This window comes from Cibotium barometz, chromosome 18 (assembly GCF_041138505.1).
Source record: "Cibotium barometz isolate CiBa-2024 chromosome 18, ASM4113850v1, whole genome shotgun sequence".
In the NCBI taxonomy this organism is placed as follows: Eukaryota; Viridiplantae; Streptophyta; class Polypodiopsida; order Cyatheales; family Cibotiaceae; genus Cibotium; species Cibotium barometz.
In genome coordinates, this window is record NC_141063.1 from 29,191,654 (window position 1) to 29,213,121 (window position 21,468).

General features: G+C 40.3%; 1 protein-coding gene across 1 annotated transcript; it reads left to right on the forward strand.

The window, feature by feature from the left end:
- Window positions 1-2,495: 2,495 nt before the first annotated feature.
- On the forward strand, window positions 2,496-3,930 carry LOC147629169 (uncharacterized). Its single transcript, XM_086812422.1, has 3 exons — window positions 2,496-2,635; window positions 2,724-2,750; window positions 3,127-3,930. Exon 3 carries the CDS (start codon window positions 3,139-3,141, stop codon window positions 3,568-3,570), a length of 432 nt encoding a protein of 143 aa, XP_086668548.1. The 5' UTR covers window positions 2,496-2,635; window positions 2,724-2,750; window positions 3,127-3,138; the 3' UTR covers window positions 3,571-3,930.
- The last annotated feature ends 17,538 nt before the right edge of the window (window positions 3,931-21,468 follow it).

Here is a 21,468-nt window from a genome sequence, read left to right on the forward strand (position 1 = left end):
CTTGGAACTTGTCCTTCAAGTAGGCCCTTTTTAGGAAAAAATTATAAAAGTTTGGCGTAAAGTTTAATTACACATTTTTCCAAATGTAAAGTAGTTTGTAATGGTACATGGCTACAAATGTGTTTTTATACATTCCAAGGGTGACATTCACTCACCTAATGTGTGTACTTGAACAATATGGATTTTTGCAACAAATGGCCTAAACATAATGGGAGAAGGCCTTTCAACAAAAAGCCCTTATGTATAAGATGTTAAAGCAGGTATATAAAGTGTAAGTGTGTAGTGTTGAAAATCTTTGGTATATGGTAAACAAGGGTATTTGATATATGGTTTTTATGTAAAAGAGAGCACATAAACTCGTAACTATCATGTATATGTGATTAACAAAGGTATATGATTTCTATGTAAAAGAGGGCAAATAAACTCTTGATTGTCCTATATACAAGGGAATTTATCGAGGGGTCATGTATGCAAGTAGATTCTTATAAATGCACCTCACTCCCCCTATTTAAGAAGCAATGAGCAATTGGCACCATCCTCAAATTTATAGTTGCACACTAAAGTCTAAGCATGATATGCGAATTACTAGATCCTACATGCCAATTTACTAGACAATCAATCAAGGGGATCTTTGTATTTTAATTGACATTTTTAGCTAATTGTGAATTAAGGTTTACATGTAGAGAAGCACTTAGAGACATACTTTTTTATAAACCTTAATTTTCTATTGCTTTTGGCCTTTCTTATAAGCCATAATTTTATCATATTATTTTAAAGAAAGTTTATGGGCCTAGTCTAAAAGCTTATGCTTTATCCTTGCATGCTTCCATGAGCCTATATGAAACATAAGGCTATGTAATGGATTGATAGATTTCACCATGTAATCCACATCATGCTTTTGGTTCATGTTAATATATCTTTGGGGGAAGTAGGAACGTGTATTCTCTTATATTTCAATTATCATATTACAATATATATTTCCTTAGTTTTGGTATGATAACATATCTTGGATGCTTTATGTGACTTTCTTAGACATCACGATAAAGTTGTGAAGGCCTTTTTATGGAAGCCACACTTTCATAAACTAAGAACCTTTCATAGGAAGAAGTACCATATCTTATTTGAAAAAGATGAGATGCCTAGAGAGAAATAAAGAATCTAGATAACAACTTACAAGGAGTGACCTCTAAAAATATCTCTAAAGAAAAATGTGTCACTAGAAACATTGTGGCCCACCCAATAAATGACCTATTCATGTTTAGGAAAGTGAAGTCCAATCAAACCCACACATCACAATGTGAGGTTTTCATGAGTTAAAAACCACTTCATAAGGGATAATGTCGTTCAAAAGGGAGACTGTGCTTTGAATGTTGTGCCTATGTCTTACTTGAATATAAGTGGGGTTGGATCTAGGGACTTTACTTCTTTGTCTATGGGTTATGGAGAGAACAAGGTTTCAAAATCCAATTCAAGGTTTACATTTGCTCAATTGTATTGGGGGAATAGACATATCCCTACTATGGCATATAATAGGTTAATGTCACCTTAATGATTGCCAAAAGAAACTCACCCTAGAAGTTTAGGTAGTAAGGGTAGAGGGGGTATAATAGTATCACTTAACAAAACATAATAGTAGAAGTCTAGGTGCTTAGGGTAGAGGGGACATAGTAACTTAACAAAACGTGAGAGAAAGCCTCCGATATACCATTGTAGTGTGTTAACATGGTTGATTTTGCAAGCACATATTAATTCCCAAGCCTTGTAGTAGCTACTCAAATCGAGTCAATCCTGTTAACAATAGAGGAGGTAGTATAGTTTCACCAGCAAACTAATTTTATTACTACACGCTTTTTGACTAATTGATTTGTAATAGCCCATCGTCATGTGCTAGTATTGGATTCTTCATGATAAAGTTACAGTAACAATTTAGGGAGGGTAATGTTATGGCTCTCAAACATGTACTATTATTGATCAATGTACACTTCACATGATTACTATATGTGGGGTTATGGCATTTGCACACTTCTGTTCTTCTTCTTTTTTTGGTTGGGAAGGTGGATATGTACGTGCTGTGTGTGCAGTCCGTCATGTGGCCCCTAGGCATTGAACCTGGGTGCTCATCGTGGAAACCGACTGTTTTACCACAACTGAACCTGGGTCCTGGGTCCTCATTGTGGAACCCGATTGTTCCACCACCCGAACTCCAAATACTACTAAAACAAAATTGTGGAGAGTAAGACACAAAATTTGCTTCTTGTAAAAGTGGGGTTAATCCCAAAATTGTTAACTAGTAGAGGGAATCCATCATACTATACTTTGGATACCTTAAGAGGTTAAGGTTCTAGTATATGGCATGGTGGTGGGTTCAATCGAGGTATCTCAAAACCTTACAAAAATAGATAGATGTGCAGGAGGTGAATAGGCTTTTTATATATTAGTCTACTCTCTCTCTCTCTCTCTCTCTGTGTGTGTGTGTCGCGCCACAGCTATGGCTACTCTGAGGGTAAGAGCTTCTCCATTCCCGGTCTTGCGTTTTCCATCATCAGAATGGCGAAGTGTTGGGGATTTCTTCTTTTATCCTGCACTTCTCCACTTCAATTTTTGATCCGGTCTCCCTTCAATCTATATAATCCTGGTAAGCTCCCATCATCAATCTCTCTTTTTCTCCTTTAAAAACTACAGTTACATGGGTTTGATGTTTTTCTGTGTTTTTTTTGCCGCAGACTTTGATCGCCTCTCTGCTTCAACTGGTAAGCGTCGTTTCCTTCTTCATTCTTTTTAGGATTTCCCTTGAATGTTTTTCTTATCCTTCTGTTTTTAGCAAACTTTTCTTTAATTCTTCAAGATTTTAGGACTTTATGTGCATGGATTAGGGTTTCTTGAAGCTTAAAGATGCTTAATATATTCTGTTTAGAGGTCCTAAATTATTGCTTGCATAGTTAAGCCTGGAATTCGTCCATGCTAGTATCCATGTAAGCCATAACAGATTTTTAAAGCTCCAGATGGTCCAGAAAATCTTGATGCATTCACAGTTAGCTTTACAACAAAATCGCAAGTTCTGTGCGACACCTGCCCCTTGCCACCGCCATCAAAGCTTACAAATTCTTTTTGTCTCGATTTCTGTAGCTCTGCAACTCAATGTCTACCTGCTTTCGGTTGATCTGCCTGCTGCACTCCTGCATTGATGTGGTCTCTGGCTCGCTTATCATGTTTTATCTCAGCGAGATGGCCACAGTCGGCCTTGGAAAGGAAACAGCAAGCAAACTCCTGGGATCTACTCCCCACGATCAGCTACTGATCAAGACTTCTGAAGCGCTTGTGGGCATCTGCTATGTCTTTATAGGCATCTTGCTCTTTATGGTTGCTTTTGTGAAGGACAGAGAGTTTCAAAGTTTCTTTGCGAAAGGATGTGTGCTTATACACGTGCTCATGGCTGCATGGAGGCTTTTCTTTGAGAGGAAGATCGAGGATTTTGCATGGGACTGGCCAAGGCAAGTTGTGGGGGACTTCTTACTGGCAATGTCATGGGTGTTCTTTCTGGTGTGGAATTGGAGAGAAAAGTATGATTGACAATGTTGCATATCAGCAAGTTTGGTTTCATGAAGCTGCCCTCGGTCACCCATAAATTATGCACTGAGGTGTGTTCTTTGCTATGCCTCTTCAAACCAAAAGTTGGGTACATTCTCGAGCTGATGAGCTGACCGTGTTGCTAAGAGAGGTTCATGCTTCTTGCTCAACATAGGATTAGTGCAACATTGTATATAGTAGTACAGATATGTTGGTGAGGAGACTGGTGCCTTTGTGGTGTTCACAACCCCTTCAGCTCCAATATTTCGCCCATGTAGACGTCTGCTTTTTCTGTATATCATCATAGACTGGTGTATGTTTGACAATTTGTGTGCCAGGAATATGGAATCATCAATTTTCTTCCGCAAAGAGCCAGGGTTGTAAATTCAAAATGGAGAATCTCTGCTAATGATTCTAGTCAAAAGCTAGGTAGTTCATGACATTTGCTGTAAAGATATGACAATTGCTGTATATCTTGTTTCAAAACTTTTTGAAGCTGCAAATTATTTCTGATCAGTTTTATCTTTCTGTATATTCTTGCCCTTTTGGGAGACACCACCTCCTCTGCATGGTTATAGTCACTTCTTTTTATCAGCCATACTGTAACTTCTGTTACTTTCCCTATTTCATGCATTTGGGTTAAGTCTGCTTAGACTCTGAATTTACTGTTTCCCCTTCTCTCTAAGGAGACCTGTGGGGGTGGAAATGAGAGGGGTAGATGATATCTCTTGTGGGAATGTAGAGGTAGGTGGTGGTATGGTTTCTTGGTGGATGTGAACATGGCTGTTCTTCTTCTTGTGCTCAACACCACCATTAAAATCACAGCCCATCACCTCACCTCCAATCCCACAATCTGCTTTGCAATCCCCCTTCACCCCACATTGCACACTACACTCTCGCCCCTTCACGGTGCACCGACCTTAAAAGACGTGCCATGTTCAAGTGTCAAAACAATATAAGCTGCCCTTGGGAATATCTTTGAGGACAATATAAGCTACTAAGTTGTGCCCCGCACGTGGAGAGAGAGAGAGAGAGAGAGAGAGAGAGAGAGAGAGAGAGAGAGAAATGAAATGATATATTAACATCTTCAAAAGGCCAAAATGACCTATGAGACCAAAAAGGTTACAACAATTGGTGGATCTGATATAATTTCTGTGTAAGAAAAGCTAAAACAACTAAACAACTAACTGAAACTGAAACAACAACTATGGGGAAAAGTAAGGTACTAGGAGCTCCTAATGGATAACATCTGGGAAGGAAAACTCCAGCAACAAAGGTAAGCATCATATACATCACTATCCAAAGATGTCTCTCATCGGTCGATGGCGGATATCCTCAATGTCCTCCATGGTGAGTACTCCGACTGGACGTCTCCCATGCCGTGGTAGTATGGTCCTGATCCTTTGTTGTGGTCTCCGCCGGCGTCGAGATGGGCCTCTCATCTTGGGGCGCCTGGACCACCCTAGCTCTATAGCCCGATCAATCAGTGTACCTCTGGTGCGGCTATACTATGGGGCTAGCTGCAACGCCTGCTGGCCTGATTGCTCAATCTCTGGTCGAAAGAAGTCTATAATCTACCTCTGTAGGTGTCTCTCTCTCTCTAATCCCCTCCCTCTCAAGAGACCCTTTCTATGTCTACGCAACTCTAGCAAGTATAATCCGAGGCATCTTTGATCTTGGTATCTCATGACTCTGGAAAGTGGTCCGAAACTCTCTCTGAACAGGCAGTGAAAACGGCCTCGTATCTCATAATATACTTGACAGTGACATATGTAATGTAACTCTGTCTCTGGCTCCATCTGGCACAACTGACAAATCCTGGCCTCAGCTGGTACTCCTCTAAATATGCCAGTCTCAATCTGAGATCAACACAATATCATCAGTATACAATAACAGCGGAATCTGAGAGAGAGAGAGAGAGAGAGAGAGAGAGAGAGAGAGAGACTCTTATTAGATGGCCTTACAACCCCCAATTGCGTGCATTAACTCCTGAACACATTGATGTAAGTCAAACTTCTTGTTGCCTTGAGGAAATAACCTTCCAAAGGGCAGGTTGAAAGGGGATGGCGAAGGTACTGCTGGATTATCTAATGCACATGCTCTGGGCGATTAATTCTCTAAATATGATTTCACATGCACAGAATTGTGTGCTTGTGTTCAAAACTAAATGAGAGTTTAAATGTTTGTGATCAATTGCTCAATGTGCTCAAGTCAGGAATGCTTGACTCTTAATTTTTGATTTTGAGTGTCCAATTGATCAATGTGCTCAAGTCAGGAAATGCTTGACTCTTAATTTTTTATTTTGAGTGTCCTCACTTAAAATAAATCAGCTCAATTAATCAGCTCTCTTGTTCACTTACTGTTCGACATTTTGAAGGTCAAAGCCAAAATTTTCATCCATGATCACTTTTGTATGCCTTCCCCTTTCAATTAATGCTAGTTTTAATTTTTGTGGATTCATTTATTACAATGAATCCACGAACTTATATATTATTAATTGAATTAGTTTGTCTTAGAGCTGAGTCCCATGCAGCTACTTTCATGACATAGTGAAGTTGGATTGAAGACTTGGTTTTTGGTGTTCTGTGTGGAGTGGCACCAACCACCACCTGTGCAGATGGACCCCACTTATCAATAGATCAACCAGCTGAACCCATTTTGGCATAGCGTTTCCTACCTCCCTGGAACTGGCCAGACTGCATCCAACAGCTCCTCGTTCCTTCCCCCCTTTCCCCTGTGCAGCACTTCAGTAGTTCCTTGCCTCTCCCACCACTTCCTTTCTCTTACACAGCACTGGAAAATTGAGTTAAGCCAAAAACCATGGAACTTTTCTGCCAATTGATGCAAGTGGCAGGGGTTTTCCTTCTAAGTCAGCATCAAGGAGCTCCTCTACCTTCCCTGATAGGTAGCCGTAATCTTTGCAAGCTCTTGTCCTCCACCAAAAAGTTGTTGGCGGCCTCCACAAACAAGAAGAGAGAAGGAGCCATGAGGCAGCCCTGGCGAATTGAGTTGGGGATGGCAAAGTGCTCACCTATTGCCCCCGGATAAGGATGCAGCTATGGGGTAAAGATTACAAAGCTGTGATACAAGAGATCGACAAGGGGGAGAGCGAGTCTCATCGTTGCGAATACTCACACGCAGGCTCCCGAGTCAAATGTTGAAGCTATGCCAGAAGGTTTCCTCTTGTGTAATGACCTCTCTTTCCTCAAGCAAGCAGTTCAATCTTGAAGTCTGTTGCCCTCATCCCTTTCAGTAACATTTTTCAGAAGTGCACATTCTTCAAAAACTGTTAGACAGTGCTTCCACAGCCCTCGATCAAAGCTCTTTTGATGAAGGACTCAGTTCTTCCCTTCAGTCTAGAATCATCCCACTTCCTCATAGGCACCTCAGTCCACAACAGAGAGCATTGCTGCCTATTCTCCATGCAGTAAACCTGTGTATTGCAGTTCATTTTTGGGATGACTTTGCTACCGACATAGATGCTCCAGCTGACGAGGAGGGGACTGACATAGAACGCAACATATTGTTCTTTCTCCCACGGGAGATGTCCTCATTTCTTCTCCAATGCCAATATTAGCAACATCACCTGGTATGTGAGGCTCAGATCATCTATAGCTTGGTAGAGTCATTCTGTTAATTTTGCACATGTGAACAATGAAAAATCTCACAAGGTCTTTAGGCTACCTCAAAAACTTTTCATTGACATCACTGAGCTGTTATGTGATGACTTTGAGCAAGGAGACATCCCTACTTTATTGCGTCTAGTCCTGTGTTGGCTGAGAGGAATGTTGCTATTGCAATCTTGAGGTTGACTTCAGGGATGAGACAAGTTGATGTCTTGGAGCATCTTGGATGCGGCTACTCCACAGCATCAAGATTCCTATCACAACTTGTTATTGTTCTCACGACAAATGCTCTTCACCTGTTGCAGGCTACCTCAACAACTTTTCATCGACATCACTGAGCTGTTATGTGATGACTTTGGGCAAGGAGACATCCCTACTTTATTGTGTGGAGTCCTTGGTTGCATTTTCTCGGTTGAGAGGAATGTTGCTATTGCAATTTTGAGGTTGACTTCAGGGATGCGACAAGTTGATGTCTTTGAACATTTTGGATGCGGCTGCTCCACAGCATCAAGATTCCGATCACAATTCATTATCGCTCTCAAGACAACTGCTTCTCACATGTTGTATGGCCCACACACGGAGTCTAGGCTCAATGAAGTAAAAGCTGGCTTTCAGAAGCACCGAGGCCTAACAAATTGTTGTGGGGCAATAGATTGCACATACTTTGAGATGGTTTTGCCATGGGGAGAAAGCATTGAGCATTGGCATGATCGTTAACGGTGCACATAGCATGACCATGTAGGCCATCTCCACTTTCTACAGGCTATCTCAGAGAGGACGTAGGCTTTTAGGGCCACCATTCCAGTTTGCAGAGCTCCACATCAGAGAGTACATTGTTGGATCAAACCGGATCATTGTGGAGCAAGATTGGGAAAATCAAGGGAACATGGAGGTATTTGGGCAAGACCATCAATTCTCTGTATGTAAGCTTCCTGCCACACATCATGCAAGCATGTTGTATTCTTCATAACATATTGGAGTACGAGGATAGCCAGAAAACCGAGGAAAGCGTGAATGTCAATGATCTGTTGGTTGACAATTCCATGTGTCATTGTTTGCTGGGATGAAGAACAATTCGAAGTGTAATGCATGCACGTTAATCTAATGGAATACAAAACAATGATCCATTGTTGACAATCCCATGTGTCATTCTTTCTTGAGGATGAAGAACAATTCCAAGCGCAGTTATGCATGATGATCTAAATCTAATGGGATACAAAACAATTCTACAGATGGGATGTGACACATTACATTGTAGCATACTACTTCACAGGAATTCAATTGACATTTGCTTTCAGTGTTGATTCAATCACGCCTTGAGTCAATTCAAATTTGTAAATTTAATCTGTCCATTACATCAGGCTCTCCAACTCGTGTAGCAGTCTGGCCTGTCCAAGAATGTTGAGAATCAGCTGCAATCATAGAATTCATAAATCAGATGTCAGCCATAATTGCAAATCATACCCATCAAAGACAATATCAAAGTGAAGCTGTTTACATATATCCAAGCTCTGGTTACAGTGCACTTCTGCAGTATGGACGAGAGTGCCAATTGAAAGTACCGCACTGCAGTTTATTGCCCTAGAACCTTTTTCTTCGTTGCAACGTGAGCCCAATTAAGAGCATCATAGTTCATGACGAAAGCACCTTGAATTTAAGCAAAAGGACATGTAGCATGAATCCAATAAAAAATAAATGAAAGAATAGTGTGGCTCTATCTTTCTTAACACCTCCCAGTTGCAAAGAACGTAACTAAATCACATTCCCTCACATGATAGTACCTTGAATCCAAGCAAAGGGACTTGTAGCATGAAGCAAAAATGAATGAAACAACCGAGTGGCCTCTATCTTTCTTAACACCTCCTACTTGCATTTCACTGTATATGATTTTCACACAAACCACCTCTGCATGTATGCCATTAATAAAATAGTCCAAAGAAAAAACATCAATGGCATTCATGCATATCAACTACCTGCATATCTTCACGCTCCCTACATCATTGCATACTTGCAGTACAAGGGCAAGCGCCTGCATATCTGCAGGCTTCCTATATCACAACTTCTGGACAATTGTGAAGCTCAGTAGACTCTGCAGAAGACTATGAATACATACAGATGAGGGGAGTAGGAAATGAAGGAGATGAGAGAGGGGTAGGGAAGACAACGAGGAGTGCAGGTTGCAGTAGCAGCAAGGGGGAGCACGGAAAGTGGGAGGCAGCTAGTGGGGGTTTTGGGCAGTTGGGGAGAGATTGCAGGAGCTCCAAAACAATCAATGTCCCCGCCCCGCCTTGCCTCGTGCCCAACAAGTACTATGTATTTACTACAGTCCCATGTATTTCTATACCCATGAGACCATGCCTGTTGTTGAACATCGCCGCTCCCAACACATGCCACTGCCATTCCGGCCACAGGAAGAACCCTCACACGGCTCATGTTAGTACCAAAGAAACCCAGCAGGGTGGACTCTTGACACCCCACGGCAATACTACCTCCCCAGTTGGTTCCTCCAAGAACTGCACTAGTACAACAGTACTCGGTGACCCTGCCCGCAAAGACAGAAACCAAGAACAAGAGAGTTAAGAGGCTCATGACCAACAAGACCCATATGAGTAGTACGGTCTCTATGGGTATCCTCACCAGGGTTCACCCATAGACTACTATTAGAAGCCATGGTGCAACAAAGAGCAAGAGACCTCAACAATATGGTACGTAGGCCATTGATGCAATGTTTTTGTTGCAAAGGTCCACACCGTATTGCAAAGTACCCTCACAAAGACCCTGCGATGTTTTTGATGCAAAGGTCTACATCGTATTGCAGAGTGCCCTCACAAAGACCTTGCACCAAATTCCCCGAGTGCTCTAAGCACTTCAAACCCCGTGCCCTAACGTAATTCCTTATAGGGGTTGCAAAAGCATCTGCGTTTACTTCAACGAGCCTTAACGTGTTAAGCGTACAAGGACTTATTCACACAGTCCTCCTTAATGCCATCACAAGGCTCCAAGCCAAGATGAGGGCGGCAGCTAAAGAAACATGCCAATCAACATAAATTCTAGGCTCTGACTTCAAAGTAGCTAAAGAACCAAAGGTGCAAGCCCCCAAAAGTTGCTATAGTCCCTAAAAAGACCAATGAACCAAAACCAGAGGTCTAGAAAGCCTCAAAGGGTACACATAAACACAACACACGATCAGTAGTCAAGGGTAATGATATCGTGACCATTGAAAGTGGTTTGGAAGAGAGCTCTAAAGCTTCCTTCCTTGCAAAAATAGCTAGCGATCTCCCGCTTAAACCCACTCTTCCCAAAAGAAAAGAAACCCATAGACTATGAAAACCTGTCAAAGAAACTCAAGGAGTTCCCCAACCCCGTGAAACCAAGCCCCACATTGCTATATGCAGTAAGGAAGGACTTAATGGGAGGTGAAAGTTGGCCTCCCATGGGTCACCATAGCCAACACAACATCTTTTCTAAGGTAATTGGTGGCAACTTTATCTCCTTCCCCTGTAGAGGTGTTGCTTTAAGAGAAGGATTAGTGCACATACCTTACATATTAGCAAGTCCTAGCCCACCTCAGAGTGAGTATGAGCTTAGTGCCTAGTGATAAGTATCACTCGTGGGACATAGCAGGCCTCACAGCCTTTTTGTCCTCAGAGGTCCAAGTTTTATGAGTTCTCTTTTATAAGGAAATTCTCAACTTTGGGGTGACTTATCAGACTAGATAAATGGGAATTTACCCAAACTAGAGGAGGAAGAGGATGAACCACAAAGCAGACTATGACCAACAAGTAACCCCAACAACCGTAGAGCCAACGATTAGATGTGTGTTAGTAGCGGGGGGAGCATAACATGGACTTCCCTCTATGACCTTGTCAACTTAATGACGTTGAATGCAACTACACAACCACTGAGAGAGAGGGGTTAGCCATGGTATATGTCGTGAAGAAGGTCTTTGCTAGCTACCAAATTTGTGCTCTTCAACTGTCAAGCATTCGTGTATTTGGTGAACAAGCCTTGCACCATAGGGTGCATCACCACATGGTTGCTTATTCTTTTGGAGTTCGATTTCACCATCACCATGCAAAAGGGTTGTGTGCATGTCCATGCTGACCACCTTTCTAGAATTCCAATGGAGAACCCCTCTAGGGATTGATGATGATCTTCCCACTGCTCCACTATTCCCCAAATGGATGATAATCTTCCCAACGCTCCACTATTCCCCAAATGGATGATGATCTTCCCAACGCTCCACTATTCCCAAAATGGGATGACTTTGTGCACTATTCTCACCAAGACGATAGAAGCATAGGAGTGATTGGGTGCACAAGTTGCACTGTGCTCTATGGGCCTATCATACAACATACAAATAGCACACCTTTCTAGCTCGCATTTGGGCACAATCGTGCTAATGGAAGACTTAGTTCTTATACTCTAAATTATGACCAAACATAACCTGAAGGGAAACCCTCTCACAAAGAGTATAGTTGCCTTAGAGCAACTTAGTGAGCAAAGACTACGATCCACTTATGGATGGTTGAAAAACTACGGTGCAAGCAGTGAGACGACTAACCCAAAGATAAGCGTATGGAGGTAGGAGACATGGTGATGATGTACAGTGTCAAGAATACCAAACAAAAACCTAAGTACAATGGCCAAGGTCCCTATCAAGAGTGACAGAGATTGCTCCTCAAGGCATAGTAAAGATAGAGACCCTGGATGGAATTGAGATGGATACTTCAGTGGTAGCAAGTTGAAACTTTACTATCAACCTCTCACCTAAGACATGCTCTTCCAATTCCACAAGAAAAAAGAGGAGAATCGGGAGGCTAACAACGAAAAATGGAGGGCACGCCTTGAGGCCCGCTTGATAAAAAAAGACCCAAAGAGTGCATAGAGACCCTAGCATATAGATCTCTGTGCATGTAGTCGATCTCTATGATGTGGCCGAAATAGAAACACCTGTGAAACTCGTTCGCCTTGACGTGGAGTTTCCCCAAGAAGACCATCTAGAGGCATGCCTAGCTAGTTGACCCTAGCACTAGCGCTAGCCACAATGTTTTATCTTGGGAGACATGGACCTCCCCACCCCACACACCTTCCATTGACCATTACCGTGGTAAAAAATTCCCAATCCATGACCATCGATTGTTTTGAAGTGTTAGGCTACCCACCCCACACACCTTCTGTTGACCATTACTGCAGTAAAAAATTCCCAATCCATGATCACCATCGATTGTTTTGAAGCATAGTTGCTTATTGGATTTAAACTTATGTAGTGCAAGTTTTATGTGACCCCTATAGGTACATTGAAAGAGAGCATCATCCTTGGGATGGGACAGATTGTGGCCCTGGATTACATCATTAGCTAGAAAAGAAGGATCGCAACACTCGAGCCCCCCTTCGGAACCCCTTGGTGAATGAGGCCACCCCGAACCTCTCAATGTCCCACACCTTGTCCTCCACTTACAATAAGACACCACCATGATAGGTAGCCTCTAACACTACACCTTATTCTTGCCTCACTATGTTTAGCCACCCCCTCCAACACTATGGAAGAACCAAAAACTCACCTAAAAAGAAGAAGGACACCCCCAAGCCTCAACCTTGGCACCCCTTCAAGGAGGTGACCAAGAAGGCAAGGCCAAGAAGGCAAGGGTACACAAGAGTACCTTAGCTAACTAGTAAAGTATGATGCCCCTCTAAAAACCTGGCAAAGCCCAAGCATATGGAGCTGAGATCCACCAAGTGGGAACCCCATGCAACATTGTTCTACCCAAACCTCGATCAATCTCCCCGTCAAGTTGCTAGAAGCCTAGTGCTTCTATGAAGGGAACCCATCTATTTGGGCCCCAAAAACTTTGCCATGGGCACAACTACGAAAGCCAAAAAGATCTAGGCAATGACTGTAGCACCAATACGGTCCCAGAATTCGACATCTCATTGGATCCCGACCAAACTACTAGAAGCACAAGGATTCTATTAAGGAAACCCCACATCTAGGTGCCAAAATGGAAGAAAATTGTGCCTCGGACCCCACGCAAACAATTGCACCTGTTAACGTCAAATCCAAGTGGGTGTGGAGAACCAAGGTCCTGCCTCCAATGCCACCCTTAGAGTTAAAGTCAGAATGGAGAGCAATGGTGGAAGAACCCTTGATATGCGTCAGACCGGCCATTAAAGTTGGTGGAAGAACCCTTGGTCGGGCCACCATGCCTGCACGTAGTGGCTACAACCGAGATAGTTCCAAATTCTGATGAGCCATCCGGGGAGCCATGTGTTCCACTATACCCACAGTTGCACCCCAGCTCTAGAGGGATCTCCATGGCCCCATGACATCTCGATGCACATCCCCATACCATCAACTCGTCTCGCTAACTGCAAGGCCAAAATTCTTAGACAAGCGCACTAGCCAAGACAATCAGCAATGGCATCCAAGCTTTTATCATGGATGGGCAAACGATTCTCCACCCTCGCTACCACTGAGCATCTATAGGTAAGCCTAACTCATATGTACAAAGGTAATGTAGCCCTCCCCACTCAAGCGTATAGTTACTAGCTTCATCGAGAACAATAAAAAACCCAAAAACACAACAAGAAACGTCAAAAAATAACTAAAACCATGCACATTTGCACCACATGAATGCATGTTCTTGCACATATATATGCCACTCTTGTACACATTACATTTTCACACGTATGTGCTCACACCCTTGCATTCATGCACTTGTGCCTACTACACATGTGCACCCACATTTACATCTACATGAACATGGGCATCCACCCGTACATGTACATTCACTTACACTTCTACACATCTTAATCCACCATAGCCATGCCTAGATCCATCATCTTAACCTTGTATTGCTCAAGTCTAATGCAAAGAGTGTGAGTTTTTGTACTAAACCTTTTGTCATTATGCTATAGTTTTATCATTAGCTTTTTCATTAGCATTAGTCTCTTTTCTTGCATTTCTTATATGTTAAGATGTTGATGTTAATCCACTTCTACCCACCTTAATCCATCATAGCCATGCCTGGATCCATGCATCTTAACATGGATGGTATTAGAGTTAAATGTGCATAAGTCTATGGTGGGATTAAGCAAATGATAGCATAGGTAGCTTAGATTAACTCATGTTAATGTGATTAAGAATTAGCATTAAATTAAGTTAGTCCTAATTATCTATCTTCTTTTCCTCATTAAGAGAAAAGGAAGAAGTGAGTGGGTGTGCATAACTGATAAATGTGCACCTTAATCCATTAATTGGGGTAGGCTTGAAACACTACCTTTCTCTGGGGTGTGGACATTGGCTAACAAAAGTGATGGCTTTTTGAGATGGTTTGTACTGGGATGAGGAGAGGCTATGTGTTTATGCTTTACCTTGTATGGCTCTAATGATGCTTGCAATGAAAAAGTAGCATGGGCTTTCCTTTGTAATGGTCTATAAGGTTTGTATTCAATCTTCCAATGTTGGGGCACATCTAGTTGGCTCCATTCTATGACTTGGGGTTGTAACTGTGCTATGGGGTCAACTTGGATAATAGTAGACTAACCTTTAGGAGTATGTACTTCTAACCAACCCTCTTTCCTGACAGAAGGAAAGACTGTGTTACACGTGTTATAACCATACAGACACCTATATCAAGATGCACAAATTGGGCCAACATCTTGAGACCATTAGTTCTAACATGTAGGGTAAGAACACATACTTGGGAGTTATAGAAGTTGAAGTGTTTCTTGGAGGTGGAATTTTAAGGGTCACTCATTGTAACTTGGCTATTTAAGAGTCTCAAGTCTAATGCAAAGGGTATGAGTTTTTTTACTAAACCTCTTGTCATTATGCTCTAGTTTTATCATTAACTTTATCATTAGCCTTAATCTCTTTTCTTACATTTCTTGTATGTCAAGATGTTGACATTAATCCACTTCTACCCACCTTAATCCACCATGGCCATGCCTAGATCCATGCATCTTAACATGGTATCACAGCTAGCTATGTATAGACTATGGTAGGATTAAGAAAATGGTAGCATAGGTAGCTTTATGAGCTTAACTCTTCTTGGTGTCAATCCAAGAAAGCCTTGCTTCTGTAAGTGGCAGCCAAAGAAGAAAGAGTGAACCACATCAAGAGTTTCACGTGGGCTTCTATAACAACATGGTTAGGCGTCAAAGAGAGAGAGAGAGAGAGAGAGAGAGAGAGAGAGAGAGAGAGAGAGAGAGAGAGAGAGAGAGAGAGAGAGAGAGAGAGAGAGAGAGAGAGAGAGAGAGAGAGAGAGGGCAGGATTTGTCTTGCAAAAGAAACAAGTAAACAAGTCATGGTCAACAATTAGTGTTAGTAGAGAATAGCTTTCAACTAGTGAGGTGTCTCTATCTAGATGAGCATACAAGCAAACTAACCCATTTATCATAGAAGAACAAGCAAGTCATTACCATAGCTCACTTGAAATCATGTATAACAACACAAGAAGGGCTAGCCAATTACATTCAAATCACCACAAGAAGGAAACAACATTGTCATCACCTAGTGATACACGATGATGATCATAGCTACACAATCAGCTTGCAAGAGCATACAGGGTAGTGGCAGGGTAGTTGCAAGCACAAAACACTTATCTTTTCTTTTTCTTTTTGGGAAAGATAACCCTAAGGGTTTTACCCTTGGTGGTAGTAAAAGATAAGGTTTTACTAAACCTTAGGTTTTGAAGGTGTAAAAGTCTTGAAATAAGGGTGAGTTCACATTGAGTAGTATGAAGTTATTGCACACATTGAGTAGTATGAAGTTATTGCACACATCTATTTGGACTTCCATAAGGGCATCATCAACAAGAGGATCATTGACTCCATGTGCATTGAGTAGTATGAAGTTATTGCACACATTGAGTAGTATGAAGTTATTGCACACATCTATTTGGACTTCCATAAGGGCATCATCAACAAGAGGATCATTGACTCCATGTGCATTGATGAAATCCTCATCAGCTTGGGCTCTGACATGGGTGTTCACATCATCTATGTTAAAATTTACATGGATACCATCACTAATGCAATGAAATGAGCTATGGTGGGTCAAATATTAACCACTTCATAATGGCATAAGTGCGGATTAACATGAGATTAAAGAGCAATTAAAGATGGTGATTAGAATCACAATGTGGACATGAGGTTGACATAATAACCAGCTAGATCTTCATTAGCACAAGATCAATTTATACAAGTTACAAGTTTGTCCATGATCTGCTCCACTGATTGCTCCTTGATTTGTGCCACCTCCCTTACATCTGGGGGGACACCTCATCCTTGATTCACTCCACCTCTTTTGCTTGATTCTCTCCACCTCTTCACTTTTCCCAGAATATCTCCACACATCTTAGATCTTCTCATGCTACCCTTTATTCTCTCCCAGGAGATTCCATTCACCCTTTTACTGCTACCCACTCAATTATAGACTCTCTTTTACAGCCTCTTGCTGAGGGCTTGTTCCCGCACACACCCATTCACTTGCATATTTCAACAATCTACACCACACACTTCCATAAAGCATGGATCGCCATTAGCAAAGATTCTAGAGAAAATGATCTCCATCAACAAATTGAAATTGGCATGGATTCTTTGGATCATATGTGATCAACGGAGAGTTCAACTCCCAAGAATCAACTACCTTTGTAAAAGGGGACAAATGTGAACTCAATTTTAGCACCTCATAAAAAAACATGGATATCATGTCATGTAGTAATGATCATGGTTATGGTATGTTTTTTGTTAACCCTTAATGGTTTTCCCTTGAGAGTCCACATAGAGCTAACCATGTAGAAACCAAGGGGGGTGTTGGAATTTGGCTCCTCCCAATGGCCCCCATCTCCAATTATGGTCATGTTTTGGACATTGGGTAGTGGTAGTGGTCATGGACATTAGGGATTAAAGGGGGCATGTGTATGGTTATCAAAGGTAAGGGATTAAAGGGGGCATGTGTATAGTTATCAAAGGTTATGTTGATATTGGGTTAGCATGGGATTATTAGTGAAAGAGAGGTCAAAAGATGTCATATGAAGATGCGTGTTACTCATGGAATTACTTGGGAGTTATAGAAGGTGAAGCGTTTCTTGGAGGTGGAACTTGAAGGGTCACTCATTGTACCTTAGCTATTTAAGAGCCTCAAATCTAATTCAAAGAGGGCGAGTTTTTTTACTAAATCTCTTCTCATTATGCTCTAGTTTTGTCATTAACTATGTCATTAACCTTAATCTCTTTTCTTTCACTTCTTGTATGTCAAGATGTTGATGTTAATCCACTTCTATCCACCTTAATCCATAATAGCCATGCCTAGATCCATGCTTCTTAACATGGTATCAGAGTTGTAAATTATCTTTCCAAAATATGTAAGAGTATGACTTCTACTCAGACACAAGTAGAGGTAGAGGCAAATCTACATCTAGAGGCTGAGATGCAAGTAGGTATGGAAACAAGAGTCATGGGCAACAATAACGATGGAACTCTCAATCACAAACACATGAATGAGGCCACACTAGAGGTAGGGGGAGTTAGAGAGGCCAATGTGTATGGAAAAGAAATCAAAATAGAAATAGCATAAAATTCTATTATTGTGGAAAATTAAGGCACATAGCAAAGAACTACAATAAAATGTAGAATGATATAAAAAGTGGGAAGTTTACAGCAACAATAAGGGAACTATGCAGCTTTAACTAAACATGTTAACATATAGAAGTGAGCAGTTATTTGTGATGTATCTTTAAGTAACACTAAAGATAGAATTAAGTAGTTATTTATGATACGACATAGGCTTAGTTTCATAACTATAGATGCATTAAATTGAGGAGATGTATGGTATGTTGATTTTGGTGCTCTAACCACATGAACAACCATGGTGATTGGTTTAGAGAAATGAGGGATTTGGAAAACCCAAGTTACGTGGAAATGGGTGATGATACAACACACCCTATTACACTCCTTTATTTATATTTATGCAGGAGGATAGAAAAATAAAGTATTTTTCTCATGTAACAAACACAACCAAGAACCTGGTTTCTGGTTTCTCTTGGTCAAATGATTAAGTAGGGAGGTTTAACCCTCATGGATGTTATGTGGAAAACTTTAATAATTAGTTCCACTTGGTAAAAGGAAATAGAGTGGGCCAAATGTTTACATTGTAAGCATGCTTGAAGTGAAGGTTGCAATGTATGCACATGGTGTGATTGCAACATATACTTAGTTTCATAACTATAGATGGTGTGATTACACCAAATTGAGGAGATGTATGGTATGTTGACTTTGATGCCTCCAACCACATGAACAACCATGGTGAGTGGTTTACAAAAATGAGGGATTTGGAAAAACCAACTAATGTAGAAATGGTGGGTGATGATACAAGACACCCTATTTCGCATGTTGGTAAAGTTTCTTTGTCTATGTAGGATCATAACAAAATTAAGTATCTTGTTGATGTGCTTCATGTACAAAATATATCCAAGAACCTAGTTTTTGTGGGTCAAATGATTGAGCAGAGTCTACAAGTGAGGTTTAACCCTCATGGATATTATGTGGAAGACTTCAATAATCAGTGTCGAAAAGGGACACATGTTGGCTGATTTATCCCTATTACATTGGGTGTAAGCATGCTTGAAGTGAAGGCTACAATGGTTGCACATGGTATTGGTATGATTGCAAATGTTGATATTTGGCATAAATGCATTGGATATGTCAATATTTAGCCATGATTGAAAAATATAAAGGCCCAAAGTATTATTACAGGTTTGCCAAAGTTCAAGGTGGAAAGAATTGTACGTGAAGTATGCTAATAGTGTAAGCAAGCTAAGCATGCATTCTTGAGTGATAAGAATGTAAGCAGTCAAAGACCTTTAGATGTGGTACACTCAAATTCTTTGGGACCAACTAAATCTACATTAATCAAAGGACGCCACTATTACATAACTTTGGGTGGATGAGTTTATGTCTGGTTTATGCATGTTTATGCATGATGATTATCTAGAGAGATCTTAGGATTTTAACAGTGGTATCAGAGCAATCTCTAGTTAATTGTTGTTGTTTTTTCTTTCTTATTCTAATTTTTAGCATTTTTAAAAGTAAATTTTAATATTTAATAAATAGAAATGTTATTTTGTTGGTTCGTTTTGGTGATTACGCACGTGGATTGTCGATGTGGCGGTTAGAACGCGTATTTCTTCTATTCAATGGATGAATCGACGTTATGGGAAAATTCCATGAGTTCAATGCTATTTTTTAAAATTTTTTTGGTTTAAAATAAAAATTTATGAAATTTTTACCAAAATACCACACATTTTAATGTGGATATTTTTGGTAAATTTCTATAATTTTTGGAAATTTTTCCTAATTATTTAGAAAATTTTAGAGCATTTTTATGGTAAAAATATATTTTTATATATTTTGGCGGGTTTTCCGCGGAGATGCTATCAATTTTCTACCAAAATTTCTACTGAAATGCTGTATGGGGTAGCGAATTGATTCATTGGGTTCTCTCCCGTGCACGTAAAATTATTTTCTTCTCTCAAAATCTGGAATTTCCTTCTATTTCTCTCTCCCGCGTGTGTGAACGTCTCTTAGAAGGCACAGTTTGATTAAATATTAATCATAATTAAGTTATAATTATGATTAAGGTAGAGAGAGGCTTTCCCTACTCCCTCTCTTTCAAAATTCGCAACATGCATGGGGGGGGGAGGGGGGGTTGCGCTGCAGGCCCCCCCCATAAATTTTTTTATATAAGCTTTTTAATTAAAGTTTACAAAAGCTTTTAAATATTTAAAAAAAGAGTTTTCAAAACTTTTTTTAAAAAAAGCTTGAAAAAAAGAGATTTGATTTTTTTTTCTCTGAAACTTTTTTCTTGGAGCCCTTTGGCTTTCCGTTTTCCCGGGAAACCTATTGACCTTCCGAATTCCGGGGATCTTTTGACCTTTCGGATTCCGGAAACTTTTGACCTTTCTCATTTCGATTTTTTTTGTCTTTTCATTTTCCTGAAACTGTTTGGCTTTCCATATTCCGGGAAGACCATTGGGATTCCAGAATTTTTGGACCGTTCGTATTCTAATGCGTTCGGGGTAAATTAATTTTTTTAAAAAATTCATGGAAATTAGTGAAAAATTAGACAAAGGTTATTTTGAATTTTTGGAAAATCTGGGATTGGTGATTGGCATGTGGTGTGTCCATTCGGGCACTAGAGATCATTCAAATTCCTTTATAAATCTATTTTTTGCCTAAAAATTTAGAAAATCCATTAAAATTATAAATTTTTATTGGATTTGAGAATTGTCGGGCGGAATTGAAAATTTCGTGAACAATGGGATTCTTAGGAGAAATTAGGAATATTCTAGAAATTATTTTTAGAAATCCTAGAAATTGGTATTTTTAAAATATCAATGGTATTTTGGCAAATGCTAAAAATTTAAAATATAGGTTTGGTGGAATCTTTAAGTGTGGCCTATGCTTAATTCTCTAAGCCTAAGACAAATTCTATCATGGGTTAGTTGATTTGTTTGTTTTGGTGGATTTTATTGGATAGTTTTCAAGTTTTATATGGACTCATCAGGTTCTACCTAGATCACTTGTGTCTAGGGGTTTTTAATGAGTGCTACACACATGTGTTTCACTTTCTTACTTTGGAGTTTTGCTTGAACAACACCACGTTCATATACTTCAGATTGATGAGTTGGCCACCAATTTTAATACTTCTTTTGGCATGATTAATGACCATTAGATGGCATGCATTGATTTTTATGATCAACTATGGTTTTCATGGATTCGAGGTACTTCTATGCTTCTATCCATGGTTTTATGAGAATCTTTAGGATAATATCATGTACTTTGAAGGTAGCATTTGCCTTCGTTTTTGCACGTAATTTTGGAGTATGTTTCTTGTACTCTTGTATATATTCCAACTTAGATACCTAGTTGCTTATGTATCTAGGTGAGTTATTTTTCTACCCTAGCTTTATTGTGTTTATTAGGTAGTTATCATTAGAAAGGCGCCAATAATTCAAATTATTTTCTAATGATGTACTCGGAAAGAGTTATTCCTTGATGTGGTCTCAGGTATATAGAGATAGGTTCTAGTATGTGAAAGTCTGGGATAAGGCTATCCTTTTATATAAGATTTTATTCATATTTCCTAGACGGCATACTAGGGAGTTCCAAATTGGTAAGGTATTTATGGGTGGTATAGGATGCTAGTGATCCCTCACATATATTATCTTATGGGATAATTTGGGCTCAGGATTGTTGTCTTGCTTACATC